The sequence below is a fragment of the Nicotiana attenuata genome, unplaced genomic scaffold, assembly GCF_001879085.1.
Source record: "Nicotiana attenuata strain UT unplaced genomic scaffold, NIATTr2, whole genome shotgun sequence".
Lineage (NCBI taxonomy): Eukaryota > Viridiplantae > Streptophyta > Magnoliopsida > Solanales > Solanaceae > Nicotiana > Nicotiana attenuata.
In genome coordinates, this window is record NW_017671264.1 from 145,770 (window position 1) to 160,858 (window position 15,089).

At 40.7% G+C, this 15,089-nt stretch overlaps 1 protein-coding gene across 1 annotated transcript; it reads left to right on the forward strand.

The window, feature by feature from the left end:
- Positions 1-921: 921 nt before the first annotated feature.
- LOC109207152 lies at positions 922-2,484 on the forward strand. The gene is made up of 4 exons (XM_019370033.1): positions 922-1,236; positions 1,288-1,344; positions 1,435-1,944; positions 2,434-2,484. The coding sequence occupies exons 1-4, from the start codon at positions 922-924 to the stop codon at positions 2,482-2,484; spliced, it is 933 nt and encodes a 310-aa protein (XP_019225578.1).
- Positions 2,485-15,089: the final 12,605 nt, after the last annotated feature.

The following is a 15,089-nucleotide window of genomic DNA, read 5'->3' on the forward strand; positions in this document are numbered from 1 at the left end:
TTGATTACAGGTTATTAAACATGGTTAAGATTGACTTGATCTTTCACTACGGTGGTGACTGGATGAGGGAGCCACAACTTGTATATTCAAGAAAGCTTATTCACATGGAAATGTCATGATGTTGATCTCTTATATTTTATAGATATGATTAATGAATACATGCATAAATTAGGGTATGTTGGAGTTCAACAATTGATTTTGATTAGCCTTTCTGGAAAATATTATGAAATATTAGGAGATGAGGGTATTAGGACATAATTACAACTTGTGAATGACCAGTTCAATATTATTAACTTATTTGCTTTAGAGGACAATGAATTATTTATTAATGTTCAAAATATAATGCAACACATTGAGTCATGCTTAGTACTAGATGAAGTATCTAGTGATTGTAGCTCAGATGGTAGTAATTCTAACTGAAGATTACACGGATGATTGTGACTGTAATAGTGAAGATTCTTCAGATTATGATTCTGATAGGTTGGGGCAATAGAAAAAGAAAGAAAGAGGGTAATTGTTGATAGCTTGGTTGATTACAAGCACTTAGAAAAGTCCATGACATTCAAAGATATACCTGAAGCTAGGAAATTCATGAACTTGTATGCCCTTGCCAATGGTTATGATTTAACACTAGTTAAAAGTGACACAATAATGGTCAGATACATATGTGAGGATGATGAATGCCCTTTTGTCTGCCTAATTTCTAATGATAAGAGGAATTTAGGTGTTAAGCTCAAGACACTAAAAACTAAACATGAGTGTAATCATACATTTGATAACCAAAGGATTGATGCTACTACCATTGCACACTATTTCAAAGTTGCAGGAATTCTTAAAATATAAGATTACAGAGATAAAGGCAGATCAAAAAAAACTTTTAAAATCAATGCTTCATTTTCAAAGTGCAAGAGAGCCAAGAGAATGATATTGGAGAAGCTGGAAGGTAGCTTTACTGATGAATATAATAAACTTGATGCCTATGCCAATGCCATAAAGAAGAGTAATGTAGGAAGCGATATCATTAATAATATTTCTAAAGATGCCCTTGCGGAAGGCAAAAAAATATTTTTGAGGATGTATATTTGCTTTGAAGCAATGAAGAAGGGGTTTAAGGGAGGGTTAAGAACTTTTGTTGTCTTGGATGAGACCTTTTTGGAAGAAAAAGCCAAAGGTGAACTCTTAGTTGCTGTAGCTCAAAATGCTATGAACCACTTTTATCCATTTGCTTGGACTGTTGTAGATAAGGAAATAAAATTCGCCTGAAATTGATTCTTGAGTTTGCTTCAGAAGTCTTTAGACCTCAAGAATGGAGAGGGGGTCACATTTATATCAGACATGCAAAAGGTAAAAAGCAATTGGCACTTTACTTGTTTTCAGCCACTTTTTAAATGTGTTGACTGATTTTTTTCTTTTCTGTTTGGCTTTCTCATGTAGGGTCTACTTGATGCAATCCAATCTATCTTACCCGATACCCACTATAGATACTGTGTAAGACACACAGTATCCAATTGGAGCAAAGAGGGACATGGGTATGGAGAAAGGACAAAGCTGGTTTGGTGGTGTGCATGGAGAAGCTATGAGGAGGAATTAAATGATCATTTGAAGACATTGGGGGAGATATCTGAGGAAGGGGTGAAGGATTTACTGCACTATCCTGTCAAGTGTTGGTGCAGGACTTACTTTGATACAGTGTTCAAGAACCAGAAGGTAGAAAACAACCTAAATGAGTCCTTCAACTCTTGGATCTTAGATGCTAGACACAAGCTAATAATTGGGATGCTTCAAGAAATAAGAATAAAGGTGATGAATATATTGAGTAAAAAAGAATCTAATGTAATGACATGGCCTACTCAACGGATTCCACAAGAAATAGAGTTATACAATGAATACTTGCGGATTCCTCACAAGTGTACAATTGATTTCCATGGTGAGTATGGGTATGAGGTGAGTGAAGAGAGTAACAAGTTGATAGTCAGCTTGAAAACTAAAAAACACACTTGCATGACATGGGACCTTATTGGAATCACATGTCCTCATGCCATCAGATCAATACAATACAAGATGGGCAACCCATCGGATAGAATTCACTAGTGGTACAATGAGGAAGCTTATCTCCTAACTTATAGACACAAGTTACAACCATTTCCAGGGCAAAAGTTCTAGAAAATAGACCCATCACAGGCAAAGAAATCCACCCTTATTAGTGAAGTTGGCTGGCAGACCTATAGTAAAGAGAACTAGAGATAAAAATGAGGTATTAAAGAGGTAAGGGGAAAGGTCTAATCCTAGGAAAGACAGGGTTATGACATGTTCAACCTGTGGAGAACCTGGACACAATGCAAGGGGTTGTAACAAGGTAATATTTGTATCTTTATCAGCAGCCATTTTATTTATTAATTATTATATAGCTATAATTATTTATCTTCTTATTAGTTTTCAAAGGATGGAGAATATGGACAGGCAACGAAGGGTGATCAACAATAGAAGAAAAAGCAGACAAACAAAGGGGAAAACCAATGAAGAGGAAAAGAACATTACTTGATGAAGATGAAGGTGATGAAGTTCCCAGATCCCTAGCTATAGCAACAGTAGAAGAACTACCATTGTCAGCACCACAGTCCGGTCAAACTAGTCAAGCAAGTGAAGCTAGACAACATATTTCTATGTCAGCACCAAAGGTGCACATGCAGCAGTTCAACAACAATAGAGATCCTGATTTTGAGATTCTAGGCTTTGAAGAAGACCCATCTATAAGGCCACGAAATATTTCAGAGGTAAAGTCTAGACTCCGACAGAGGCAGATACAACCAATATCAAGTGGAACAAGAATAATTAACTTTGTTGGAGATGCAAGTAGTGCGAGTCAGCCAAAAAATCTTCCTTACTCACCAACAAAGCTCACATGGAATGGTAAAGCTGCTATAACTAGCAAGCAGTTGGAGAAACAAAGAATGGACAAGCTAAAGGCAAGAAAGGGCAATGAAAAAGCACAACAATAGAGGTTGTTTATTCAGTATGTTGATGATGCGCCAGTCTGGAGGACTTGAGGCCAGTTCTGACTGTAGCTTCAGCATAGAGATGTTGATTGTATGAGCACGTGCTTTTGGATTTATATGTCTGGTAGTATCCCCATTAATGGAATTTGTGGCTAGATGGCTACATGATGAGTATGATGTGACTGCGAGATGTGTTCATATGGTTTGGATGTGACAAGAAAGGTTTGATTGAGGTGTAGAAAGAATTATTGGGTGTTTGGTTTCTGTCTTGATGCGACGCATAGTCTCGAGTTATGACTGTATTAAAGATCTTTCATGTTGATTCAATTATGGAACGAACTAGATTCTCGTATCTTATTATTGAGATCAGACTCAGAAATATTAAGCGATTGTGTAGTAGTTGTTAATGTGGAAGGGTATAGAGATATGTCGGTTTGAGGCGAAGTAGGTGGGTTATAACCTATGGGGTAATCTACAGATGTGTGATTTTATGATGTTGTGTGGAGGCTTTCTTTTCTACCAGTGGATTATATTTGTGCGATTTGAGGTATTATATGGTTTATGTTACACGAGCTTATGAAGGATTAAGTTAAATTTCAGTGCAGGATTTTGGCCGCAATAGAGTATGGGTATTGTAAGTTATTATATGATTTATTTCTTGGCTTTGAGCCAAGTGGTGGAGCCTGCTATCGACATGTTGATTCCACTATGTGTCGTATTGCTTTCAGTTTGAGGCATACTGGTGAATCCGTTATGACTTGTAGAGATTGAGTTCGAGAATGACTTGAGTAAAAAAAAATTTAGATACGAGTTGTAGTAGGCTTTATGGGTATATGAGAATCACGGAATGATTTGAGTTGCTATTGGTGAAGGATGTAATGTGTGTGGAGTAGAAATTTATCTGGTTACATTAAGGTGGGATTACTTCCTTGGGTGTTGGAGTGCTAATGGGGCACAGGTCGTTTGGTCCGTTTGATCAGTCTAAATGAGATTTGAGCAGAGTGGATGACTCTCGAGAATGGTTCTAATGAATTCAAGATTTATACGTGGCAATTGAGAATGCTACAGATTTGTATATGGCTAGAAGCTGAGAGTTACATTGGATGGTGTTGAGACTCGTAGTATTTCTATATCATTTTAGATTCTACATTCAGTATCAGGAAGGTAAAAATGAACAGCTTTAAATTCACAGAAGGTCTTTTCAGATTGGGTATCTCGGTTGTGTACTTTTGGGGTGCTTAAGAGAGCATTCAGCGGCTTATGAGCCTTATTGCGATGTGGTTTTATGCTAGGTCTCGTGTGATGAGTCTTGGTTGAGGATTGTGGTATTATGGCGAGGAGAAGTATCAATTTGAAGGTAATTCAGAAGGAACTCGGAGAAATAGGACAGCATGGTAGTAGGTTGGATCGGCATGGTAATTAATATGATTGGTTCTTTGGGTGCTTATGATGTGGTAGGTTTCTACAGGTGTTTTGTGGCTGTGCTCTTGGGTTTTTAGTGACCTGCATGGCTTGTTTGAGTTAGAGAGATTTAGTTCTGATTGCTTAATTATGTGCAAATAGGTTTCGAAGAGATCTCAATAGTTTCTACCACGGTTCGAGGAATATATTTTCTACTGGCGTGAGGAGCATGTGATGTATAATGATTTTATCCGAATGAAATCAAATGGAAAGTTCTTGGTTAATTGAGTGAGTAGTTGCTTGTGACTCGAAGTGGATTAAGAAGTTCCCGTATTTTTTGTATGATGGCATAGTATATGCGGTGTGTTGTGTAGGATCGAGATTTGCATGTGTAAGATCACGGTTCAGTTTTGAAGGGGAGGTCATGAGTCCTTAGGCAACATGGACAGTTTTAGATGACTAGGTAAATAACATTACTATTTGGTATGGCTTGATGAGAGTATACATTTCATAAGGGGGGGATATGTTTTGATTTATGGATACTTCATTAGTATTGCAGCACTCTCCTAGTTGATCGACAACTGGTGTCCAAATTTTGCTTCGTGGCACAGAAAAATTATAGAAGTATTCCTCGTGGGATAATCGTGTATGAGAGATGTGTTAGACATTCAGGCGGTGGAGTTGAGATCAGATATGGTGATTCATGTGTTCTACGGATTTGGAGACTGGGAGTTCTCAGGAGCAGATTGTTTCATGGTTGTAGACTATTGAAATGTGGCCAAAGCTAGTCAGAGGATAGTATGTGTTGTGATTCAGTCATTGTGTACTTTCGGAGGGTTATTTATCTATTTTAGGTGACGAGAGTTGATTTGGGGTTCATTGGTAGGCCTAATATAGATGTGGGTTCTGTAGTGAGTCGGATTGGTTGGCTCCATATTGTTATTGTTGAGGGATGAGCCATTTGGTTGTTGTTAAGCTTATTCGTGTTCTGAGATGATCTGTGAGTTACTCTTCTATGCTACGTAGGTGTCACCACCCAAACCCAGACCCGGTCGTGATGGCGCCTCTCGTGGGGACAAGGCCAGCCAACTAAACCCAATTCATCCTTTTAAAAACAATTGAACAGTTCATAAGCAGTTTAAATACGATTTAATGATAATAATTAGCGGAAGTACAACCCGACACAGCCCAAACCGGGGTGTCATAAGTCACGGGCATCTATTAAAGTATGAATACAACTGTGAGGTCTGAAATATACAGAATAGGACTAATGAACGAAAGGGAGAAAAGCGGTGCTGCGAACGCTGATAGTCACCTTGCTAAACTCCGATAACTCTGCCTCCGGTCAGCCAAAACCCGCCACCGGGTGTATAAATACCTGCATCTGCACACAAGGTGCAGGGAGTAAAGTGAGTACTCCAAATCAGTAAGTAATAAAGGTAAATAATAACTGAGCAGTAAGAAATCAAGGCAAATCATCATGCTCTATAGAAGTAGTATAAAACCCCTTGAGAAAAACAAACAGTGAAGCTGTGAAATCTTTAGAGAACATCTTAGCTCAGTTCAAACCTCTTTTGAAAATGACTTTTTCAATGGTTATGCGAATGAATGCAAAACAATTAGTGCAGATAAGCACAGAAATCCGCCCCTCGGGAACAACACTCACTCAACAGATAATGCCAGGCAATCAGGTAGATACCCCGTGAAGTAACACAGATAACAGATAAAGGCAGACAAATGAAATAAAGTAAACACATAGAATAGTACTAGTACCGCTACGGCGTGCAGCCCGATCCACATATCGCTGCGGCGTGCAGCCCGATCCATTTATCGTCGACGGCGCTCACTGGGGGTGTGCAGACTCTGGGAGGGGCCCCTTACGGCCCAAGCGCAATATCAAGCCATCTCGTGGCATCAAATCTAGGCCCTTGGCCTCATACCAGTATAAGCATAATACTGCTGCGGCGTGCAGCCCGATCCATATATATTGCTGCGGCGTGCAGCCCAATCTAAAACTATCCTCACAATACAGGCCCTCGGCCTAACTCAGTCAACAAAATCACATAAGCCACTCAGGCAACAATAAACATGATGCTCAGCCCAAATTATTATTGGAAATATCATTTCAAGTGTTAAAGCAAGTAAACTTGGCTGAGTTTTGAAAACAGTGAAAAAAATACATGGCTGAGTTCAAGTATAAAATAAAAAGAGTGAGGAAATATCAACAACCATCCGAAAGGGTTCAAATAGCTAGCACGAAGCCCAAATATGGCAATCAGCTCAAGTCATGATGATAACAAATAAGTTTCAATCAATTACACAGTAAAATCATCAATCGAGACGGACCAAGTCACAATCCCCAACGGTGCTCTACTCCACGCTCGCTATCCGGCGTGCAAATCACCTCAATATAGCACTACGATGTGCAATCCGGGGTTTCAAACCCTCAGGATATCATTTACAATCATTACTCACCTCGAACCGGCTAAACATCTAGCTCGCGACGCCTTTGCCTCTCGAATCGGCCTCCACGCGCGTCGAATCCATCCAAAAATAGAGCGAATACGTCACAATGTGCTAGGGAGCAAAGCCCAAGCGAAAACAATCAACAACGGGCACAAATCCCGAAATTAGAAAAACCCGAGCCCCGAGCCCACTTCTCAAAACTCAGAAATTTTCACATCATTAGATTCCTTATCTCGCCGCGAGTCTATGTTCTTTATATGCATAGACTTGTGGCAAGATAAGGAATCTAATGATGTGAAAATTTCTGAGTTTTGAGAAGTGGGCCCGGGGCTCGGGTTTTTCTAATTTCGGGATTTGTGCCCGTTGTTGATTGTTTTTGCTTGGGCTTTGCTCCCTTAGCACATTGTGACGTATTCGCTCTATTTTTGGATAGATTCGATGCGCGTGGAGGCCGATTCGAGAGGCAAAGGCGTAGCGAGCTAGATGTTTAGCCGGTTCGGGGTGAGTAATGATTGTAAATGATATCCTGAGGGTTTGAAACCCCGGATTGCACATCGTAGTGCTATATTGAGGTGATTTGCACGCCAGATAGCGAGAGTGGAGTAGAGCACCATTGGGGATTGTGACTTGGTCCGTCCCGATTGATGATTTTACTATGTAATTGATTGAAACTTATTTGTTATCATCATGACTTGGGTTGATTGCCATATTTGGGCTTCGTGCCAGCTATTTAAACCCCTTCGGGGATGGTTGTTGATATTTCCTCACTGTTTTGATTTTATACTTGAACTCAGCCATGTATTTTTTTCACTGTTTTCAAAACTCAGCCAAGTTTACTTCCTTTAACACTTGAAATGATATTTCCAATAATTATTTGGGCTGAGCATCATGTTTATTGTTGCCCGAGTGGCTTATGTGATTTTGTTGACTGAGTTAGGCCAAGGGCCTGTATTGTGAGGATACTTTTGGATCGGGCTGCACGCCGCAGCAACATATATATATATATATATATATATATATATAGCAGTGTTATGCTGATACTGGTATGAGGCCAAGGGCCTAGATTTGATCCTACGAGATGGCTTGATATTGCGCTTGGGCCCTAAGGGGCCCCTCCCGGAGTCTGTACACCCCGAGTGAGCGCCGTCGACGATAAATGGATCAGGCTGCACGCCACAGCGATATGTGGATCGTGCTGCACACCGTAGCGGTACTAGTACTGTTCTATGTGTTTACTTTATTTCATTTGTCTGCCTTATCTGTTGCCTGTGTTACTTCACGGGGTATCTACCTGATTGACTAGCATTATCTGTTGAGTGAGTGTTGTGCCTGAGGGGCGGATTTTAGCAAGGTGACTGCCAACGTTCGCAGCACTGCTTTTCTCCCTTTCGTTCATTAGTCCTATTCTGTATTTTTCAGACCTCACAGTTGTATTCATACTTTAATAGATGCTCGTGACTTGTGACACCCCAGTTTGGGCTGTGTCGGGTTGTACTTCCGCTAATTATTATCATTAAATCATATTTAAACTGCTTATGAACTGTTCAATTGTTTTTAAAAGGATGAATTGGGTTTAGTTGGCTGGCCTTGTCCCCACGAGAGGCGCCATTACGACCGGGTCTAGGTTTGGGTCATGACAGGAGGGTTGTGATTCGTTGGTTATATGCACACATGGTGCGGTTCTATTTGGGCTTCATATCGGGATTTGAGCGGGATGAGTATTTGGGTATTTCATGATTGATTGCGTGTTGGCTATGTCCTTTCCGGGTCGTGGTATTGTGTTATTTGCTCTCCGTGGTTATGGTAATGCACTTTGGGTACTTGATGTCAAATTTCGTGTGGTTATTGATTTTGAGCAAGGCGGCTCAAGGAATATAAATTTGACCGGCATTTGGATGGGGTCACGCATTGCAGCAAAGTTATGTTGAGGTATGAACCTTTGTGTTAGATTCGTGTGATGGTCCTACGGTGTGTGATGGATTTTCGGTATTTTGTTGTGGCAGTACTTGTTAAGCTTGCGGGACAGTCCTCTCATTTAAGTCATTTTCTATGATTTGAGTACATTGGGATTGTCGCTTACTGGTGCACGGATTGCACGGGTTGTGGATTTAGATTGTATTAATGTGTCATGTCACTAGAGCGATTATGTTAGATGGGATGAGGTCATCGTACCTAGAATAGGTGCTATCGGATTAGATTGCGGTATACTTGGAAGGAAATTGATGCTGATCAGCTTAGAAATTGGCTATAGATCCTATCAAAGAAGAGGGAGTTCCACAACTGATTGATCTGATGAATGGTTATGAGTTTCTGCGTGTTTCTTTCATCATCAGCAGTACACAAAGGCTTTAGAACGAGGTTTTGTTTGACATGAGGTTTATTAATGGTATTTGGTTGTTTTGAGCAGCTGCTGTGATCAAAAATTTTACTACGAGTATGCGAGTCGTGTGGTATGTTGGGTGATTACATCTTGGGTTGTGGTTATGACTTGATATAGCTTGTTCAGGCTTATACAGTGTGTAGATGCGAAGTTCGGGTCTTGTAGTAAATTTCGGATGTTGAAAATTCGATTGTGTGGTTTACGGACTAAGGTTGAAGTAATGATCTTCAGTTATGTTATGTTGTCGGGCGTATATGGAATAGGGCGACGGGATCACCCCCAGGTATGTGCATGGTAAGGTTACACGACGGTTTGACGGCATAGGAACAACTCTTGGCACGTTCGAGGACGAACGTATATTTAAGTGGGGGAGAATGTAACGACCCGATCGGTCGTTTTGAGCATTTGCATTTCGCTCGGTAGTTTGGGGGATCGAGTAGCTCCGTATGATGTATTAGGACTTGTGTGCAAAATTTGAGTTCATTCTGAGTTGATTTGATATGTTTCGGCACGAGTTTTTGGAAGTCGAAAGTTCATTAAGTTTGATTTGAGGCGCGTTTCATTGTTTCAATGTTGTTATGTATGATTTGAGACCTCGAGTTGTTAGGTTATGGGACTTTTGGTATGTTCGAATAGGACTCCGAGGGGCTCGGGTGAGTTTCGGATAGGTTTGGACTGCGTTGCGCTCGTTCTTCTTATGTTTCGACGTCGTTTCTTCAAGCATAAATGGTACCACATGAAGCAAATGATCTCCGATTTCTGTTTTGGTTGAAGCATTAGGTCCGTATCGTAATTATAGAGCCATAGCAAAAAGAATCATAAAATTTGGACATTGTATGAGGATTTAATGATCATTTTGCTAAGAATTGGTTGCTAGATTTTTCAGATTAATTACGAAATTGCTACTGACTGCGTATTTAAAAATCTGTACTATTTCCAAATATTGAAACAAACATATCTCCTTCAATATAAGGTCAAATGGAGTAATTCAAGAGCCTAACTTGACTAGAATTTCATAAGGAATCCATTGGAGGCTTTAAAAGTGAGTTTCGAGATCTTTTGGCATAAGAAACGAAGAAGAACAGTGTTAAAACGAGGGTGTTGTTCATTTAACATATTTTGAGTTGGGGAGCTCGGAATTGGGCAATTTTCGAGGCGATTTTCACCATATGGATTGGGAAGTTTTGAACATCGATTCGGAGTCGGATTTGACTGGAATTAGTAAGGTTGGACTCATAATTGAATAGGTTGTCGGATTTTGTGAGTTTTGTCGTGTCAGGACCCAAAATCATTAAGGGTTGTGATGGCGCCGGACACCACTGTCAGGCAAGCCAACACCAAGAAGTTAATTAAATTCTCATTTTAGTATTGTTGAAATCATTTCTTTTCCTTACATTACACAATAAATAATGAACTTCACCGAGTAAATAATAATGTCTTTAACAAATTTTCAATACTGAATAATCCCATATACATCCCAGAACCCGGTGTCACGAGTGCATGAGCAATTTCTAGGAAATAAAATGTAAAATAATAACTGTCTGGAATACAATATCGACAGAAAAGAAAATACAATACTCTTAAGGAGACTCTGTTGGCTGCGGGTCGTCACGAGAGATGCAGCTCACCAAAGTCTCCGTACCAACCATGCTGTTGCGCCCAACGAGGCCACTAGACATACATGTGCTTGTGCAAAAATGCACAGCAAGTATAGTATGAGTACGAAAACAACGTGTACCCAGTAAGTATCCAGTCTAATCTCGAAGAAGTAGTGACGAGAGGTCGACTTCGACACTTACTAGTGGTCCAATAATATAATAATTCGTGGATTTATTAAAAACGGCAGTAACTCAAGGAAATCATGAAGAAGGTAAACAATCCTTTTAATAATAAGAGATTTCAAAATTCATATTTCATCATTTATCAATTTACCTTAGACCAGGGAGGAAATATCATTATTTATAAACTCCAAGGCAAACAATACAAGCATGTGCAAATCATGTCGAGGTCGTCCGGCCCGATCCAACAAATATTTAAAATGTGCACTACCAGAGGATCGAATGGCGCGAACCATAGATGCATATATTTAATCTGTCGAGGAGTTCGGCCCGTTCCACAAAGATAAACACATACAAACAATCAATCAAGAATTCATCAGAGACAATTATTCAAGGAATTGGCAATTTCTCTTTTAACAGTCAAGAAAGTGATGTTTGGCCTTTTAGAAATTTATTTACCAAGTTCGATGTAATTTAGGCCTTTTATATTATCAATAAAGTTACAAGTACGGCAAGTAAAGCATTCTTTTGGGTTCTAGACTACCCGGACCTAAGCATAATAGTAGTTACGCACGGACTCTCGTCACCTCGTGCATACGTAGCCCCAAGCACATATTCGATTATTTCACCTATGGGAAAAATTCCCTCTTACAAAGTTAGAAAGGAGACTTACCTCGCTCCGAAGCTCCATAACGAGCTCCTAAGCCATTTAATCAACTCAAATCAATGCCCAACACTCCCAAGACTAGTCAATAAATGAGAAAATCCATAAATGCATGCTCTAATACTCACAACAATTCAATTTAGACAAATTCCCAACTCCGCTCGAAAAGTTGACAAGGTCGCCCTCGGGCCCACGTGCCCGGATTCCAAAATTTTTTGAAGATAAAGATTACCCATAACATTACGAACTCAAATATACATTTTATTCCCAATTCCATGTCAAATTTCGTGGTTAAAATCCTAAATACCAATTTTCTAGGTTTTTCCTCAAACCCCAAATTCCTACCAATTTCCATGTTAAAATCTATACATAATCAATGTATTTAACTCATAATAGGTGGGATTAACTTACCTACAAGTTGCTAGGTGGAAGCCCCTCCGAAGAAGCTCCAAAAATTTCCCAAAAATGGAGAAATGAGCAAAAATGGCCAACCCTGCTATTTAATGCGTTCTGCCCAGCGACATCCGCACATGCGAACTCTTCGCCGCTTCTACGCGTCCGCTTCTATGGTACTCCTTCACACCTACGCCCATTGCCGCTTCTGCGACCTTCATTTTTGCTTTTGCGCTTGCGCAGATGCGGTCAAGGCTCTGCACCTACGGCTCTTCACCTGGGCGGCCCTGCTCCGCTTCTGCGACTTCTAGGCCGCCTCTGCGGCCAAAATCTCGCAGGTGCGGTTACACCATATGCCATCAGCCTCAATTCTTCTTCAAACTCCAAATTCGATCTGTTAATCACCCGGAATCCACCAGAGGCCCCCGGGACCCTGTTCAATTATACCAACCATTTCTAAAACATGCAGACCTGATCGAGGACTCAAATCACATCAAACAACACCGGAATCATGAATCGTATCCCAATTCAAGCTTTATGAACTTTAGAACTTCAAACTTCAACATTCGATGTCGAAACCTATCAAATCACGTCCGATTGACCTCAAATTTTGCGCACAAGTCATATTCGACATTACGGACCTACTCCAACTTCCGGAAATTGGAATCCAACCCCGATACTAAAAAGTCCACTTCCGGTCAAACTTCTCAAAAACCTTCAAATTTCTACTTTCGGCAAATGACTCCAAAATGATCTACGGACCTCCAAATCCACTTTCGATCGTGCTCCCAATACCAGAATCACCATACAGAGCTTTTCCCAGACTCGGAATACCAAACGGATATTGATAATACTAAAATGCACTTCAACCCAAATTTCATGAAGTTCTTCCAAAATGCTAACTTCCACAATAGGCGTCGAAAAGCTCTCGGGCCATCCAAAACCCGATCCGGACATACGCGCAAGTCCAAAATCATCATGCGAGCCTGTTGGAACCTTCAAATCCCAATTCCGAGGTCGTTTACTCATAAATCAAACCTTAGTCAATTCTTTCAACTTAAAGCATCCGAAGTGAGAATTTTTTTTCCAAATAAACCCCCAACTTCCCGGAATTCAATTCCGACCATGCGTACAGGTCATAATACCTAAAGTGAAGCTGCTCATGACCTCAAACTACTGAACGGTTATAACGCACTTCGCTCGCCAGTTCTCAAGCATGACTAGCCCCGCATGATGTATTATGACTTATGTAAATCGTCTGTTTTGGTTTTCAGGATAATCGGAATAGATTTGGAAGAACAATTCTCAGCTTGGAATTTTAAATTTTAAAGGTTTGACCAAGTTTTGACTTTTTAGTAATCGATCACGAATTTGGTTTTTTATTATTTGGTTAGCTCCGTTAGGTGATCTGGGACTTAGGAGCATGATTGAAATGTATTTTGGAGGTCCGTGGAAGATTTAGGCTTGAATTGGCGAAATTGGAAATTTGGCATTTTCCGGTCGGCATTGGAAATTTTGATATCGGCGTCGGAATGGAATTCCGGAAATTGGACTAGGTCCGTTGTGTCATTTCTGATGTGTGTGCAAAACTTCAGGTCATTCGGACAAGGTTTGATAGACTTTTTGATCGAATTCGGAATTCGGAAGTTTTGGAATCCTTAGGTTTGAATCCGAGGGTGATTTGATGTTCTGATGTTGTTTTGAACGTTTTGAGGGTTGCAACAAGTTTGAATAGTGTTATGTGACTTTTTGGCGTGTTTGGTTGAGGTCCCGAGGGCCTCGGGATGGTTTTGGATGGTTGTCGGAAAGTTTGGACTTGAAGTTTTGCAGCAGAAATTGATGCTTCTGCTGTTTCCGCACCTGCGGATAGGGAACCACAGGTGCGATGATCGCAGGTGTGTGGAGGCAGCCGCAGGAGCGGATTAAGCCGTAGGAGTGGAAGATTTACCGCACCTGCAAGCCCGCAGGTGCAAAGCCTGGGACGCAGGTGCGGATGTTCTGCCCTTAAGTGAAAAACCACAAGTGCGGCTGTTTTGTCGCAGAAGCGGTACCGGAGATGCGGAAAATGGGCCGCAGGTGCGGAAGTGCTGGGCAGAATGTATAAAAGGGCCCCTTCGCGATTTTCAGTCATTCCTTCATCATTTTCGTGCGATTTTGGAGCTCCAAGCAGTGATTTCAAGGGGGAATCAAGTGTTTCCAGTGAGGTAAGTTACTTGGGCTTTGTATCTTGTGTTTATGACCATTTTTCCATTGTTTTATCATGGTATTAGTGGAAATTAGGGAAGAAAATTGGGGGATTAGGGCTTGAAATTGGAGTGTTTCATTGGGAATTTGAGGGGCCATTTGGGGTCCAATTTTGGTGTTCTTGATATGTATAGACTCGTGGGAGGATAAGGATTCTAGTAATGTAATTTTTATCGGAATCCGAGACGTGGGCCCGGGGGTCGGGTTTGGCCAATTCCGGATTTTGAGTTTGGCATGAATTAATGATATGATTATTATTTTGGATAGATTCGAGATGATTTAAGGCCGAGTCCAGCGGCAAGGGCATCGCGGTGTAGATGTTCGTCCGGATCGAGGTAAGTAATGATTGTAAATGTGTTCCTGAGGGTATAAAACCTCTGATTTTATATCGTTGTGCTACTTTGAGGTGACACGCATGCTAGATGACGAGCGTGTGGCCGTGCACTGTTGGGGATTATGATTTGGTCCATTTCGTGCGGCTGTTAAGTCGCGTATTTGATTGAAAATATTTTGATATCATTGTGTTTTGGCAAATATTACTATGTTTTGGGTTGAATGCCATATTTGGGCCTTGTGCCAACTATTTGGACCCTTATGGGCTTTTTACTACTGTCTCCTCACTGTTTTGGTTTAATATCTACAGTCAGTCATGCTACGTCTTACTGATTTCATAACTCAGTCTCTATTACTCTATGTTTATGCATAAAATGATATTTTGGGCTGAGCACCCTATTTTACTGATAGCCCGAGTGGCTTGTGAGGCTGAT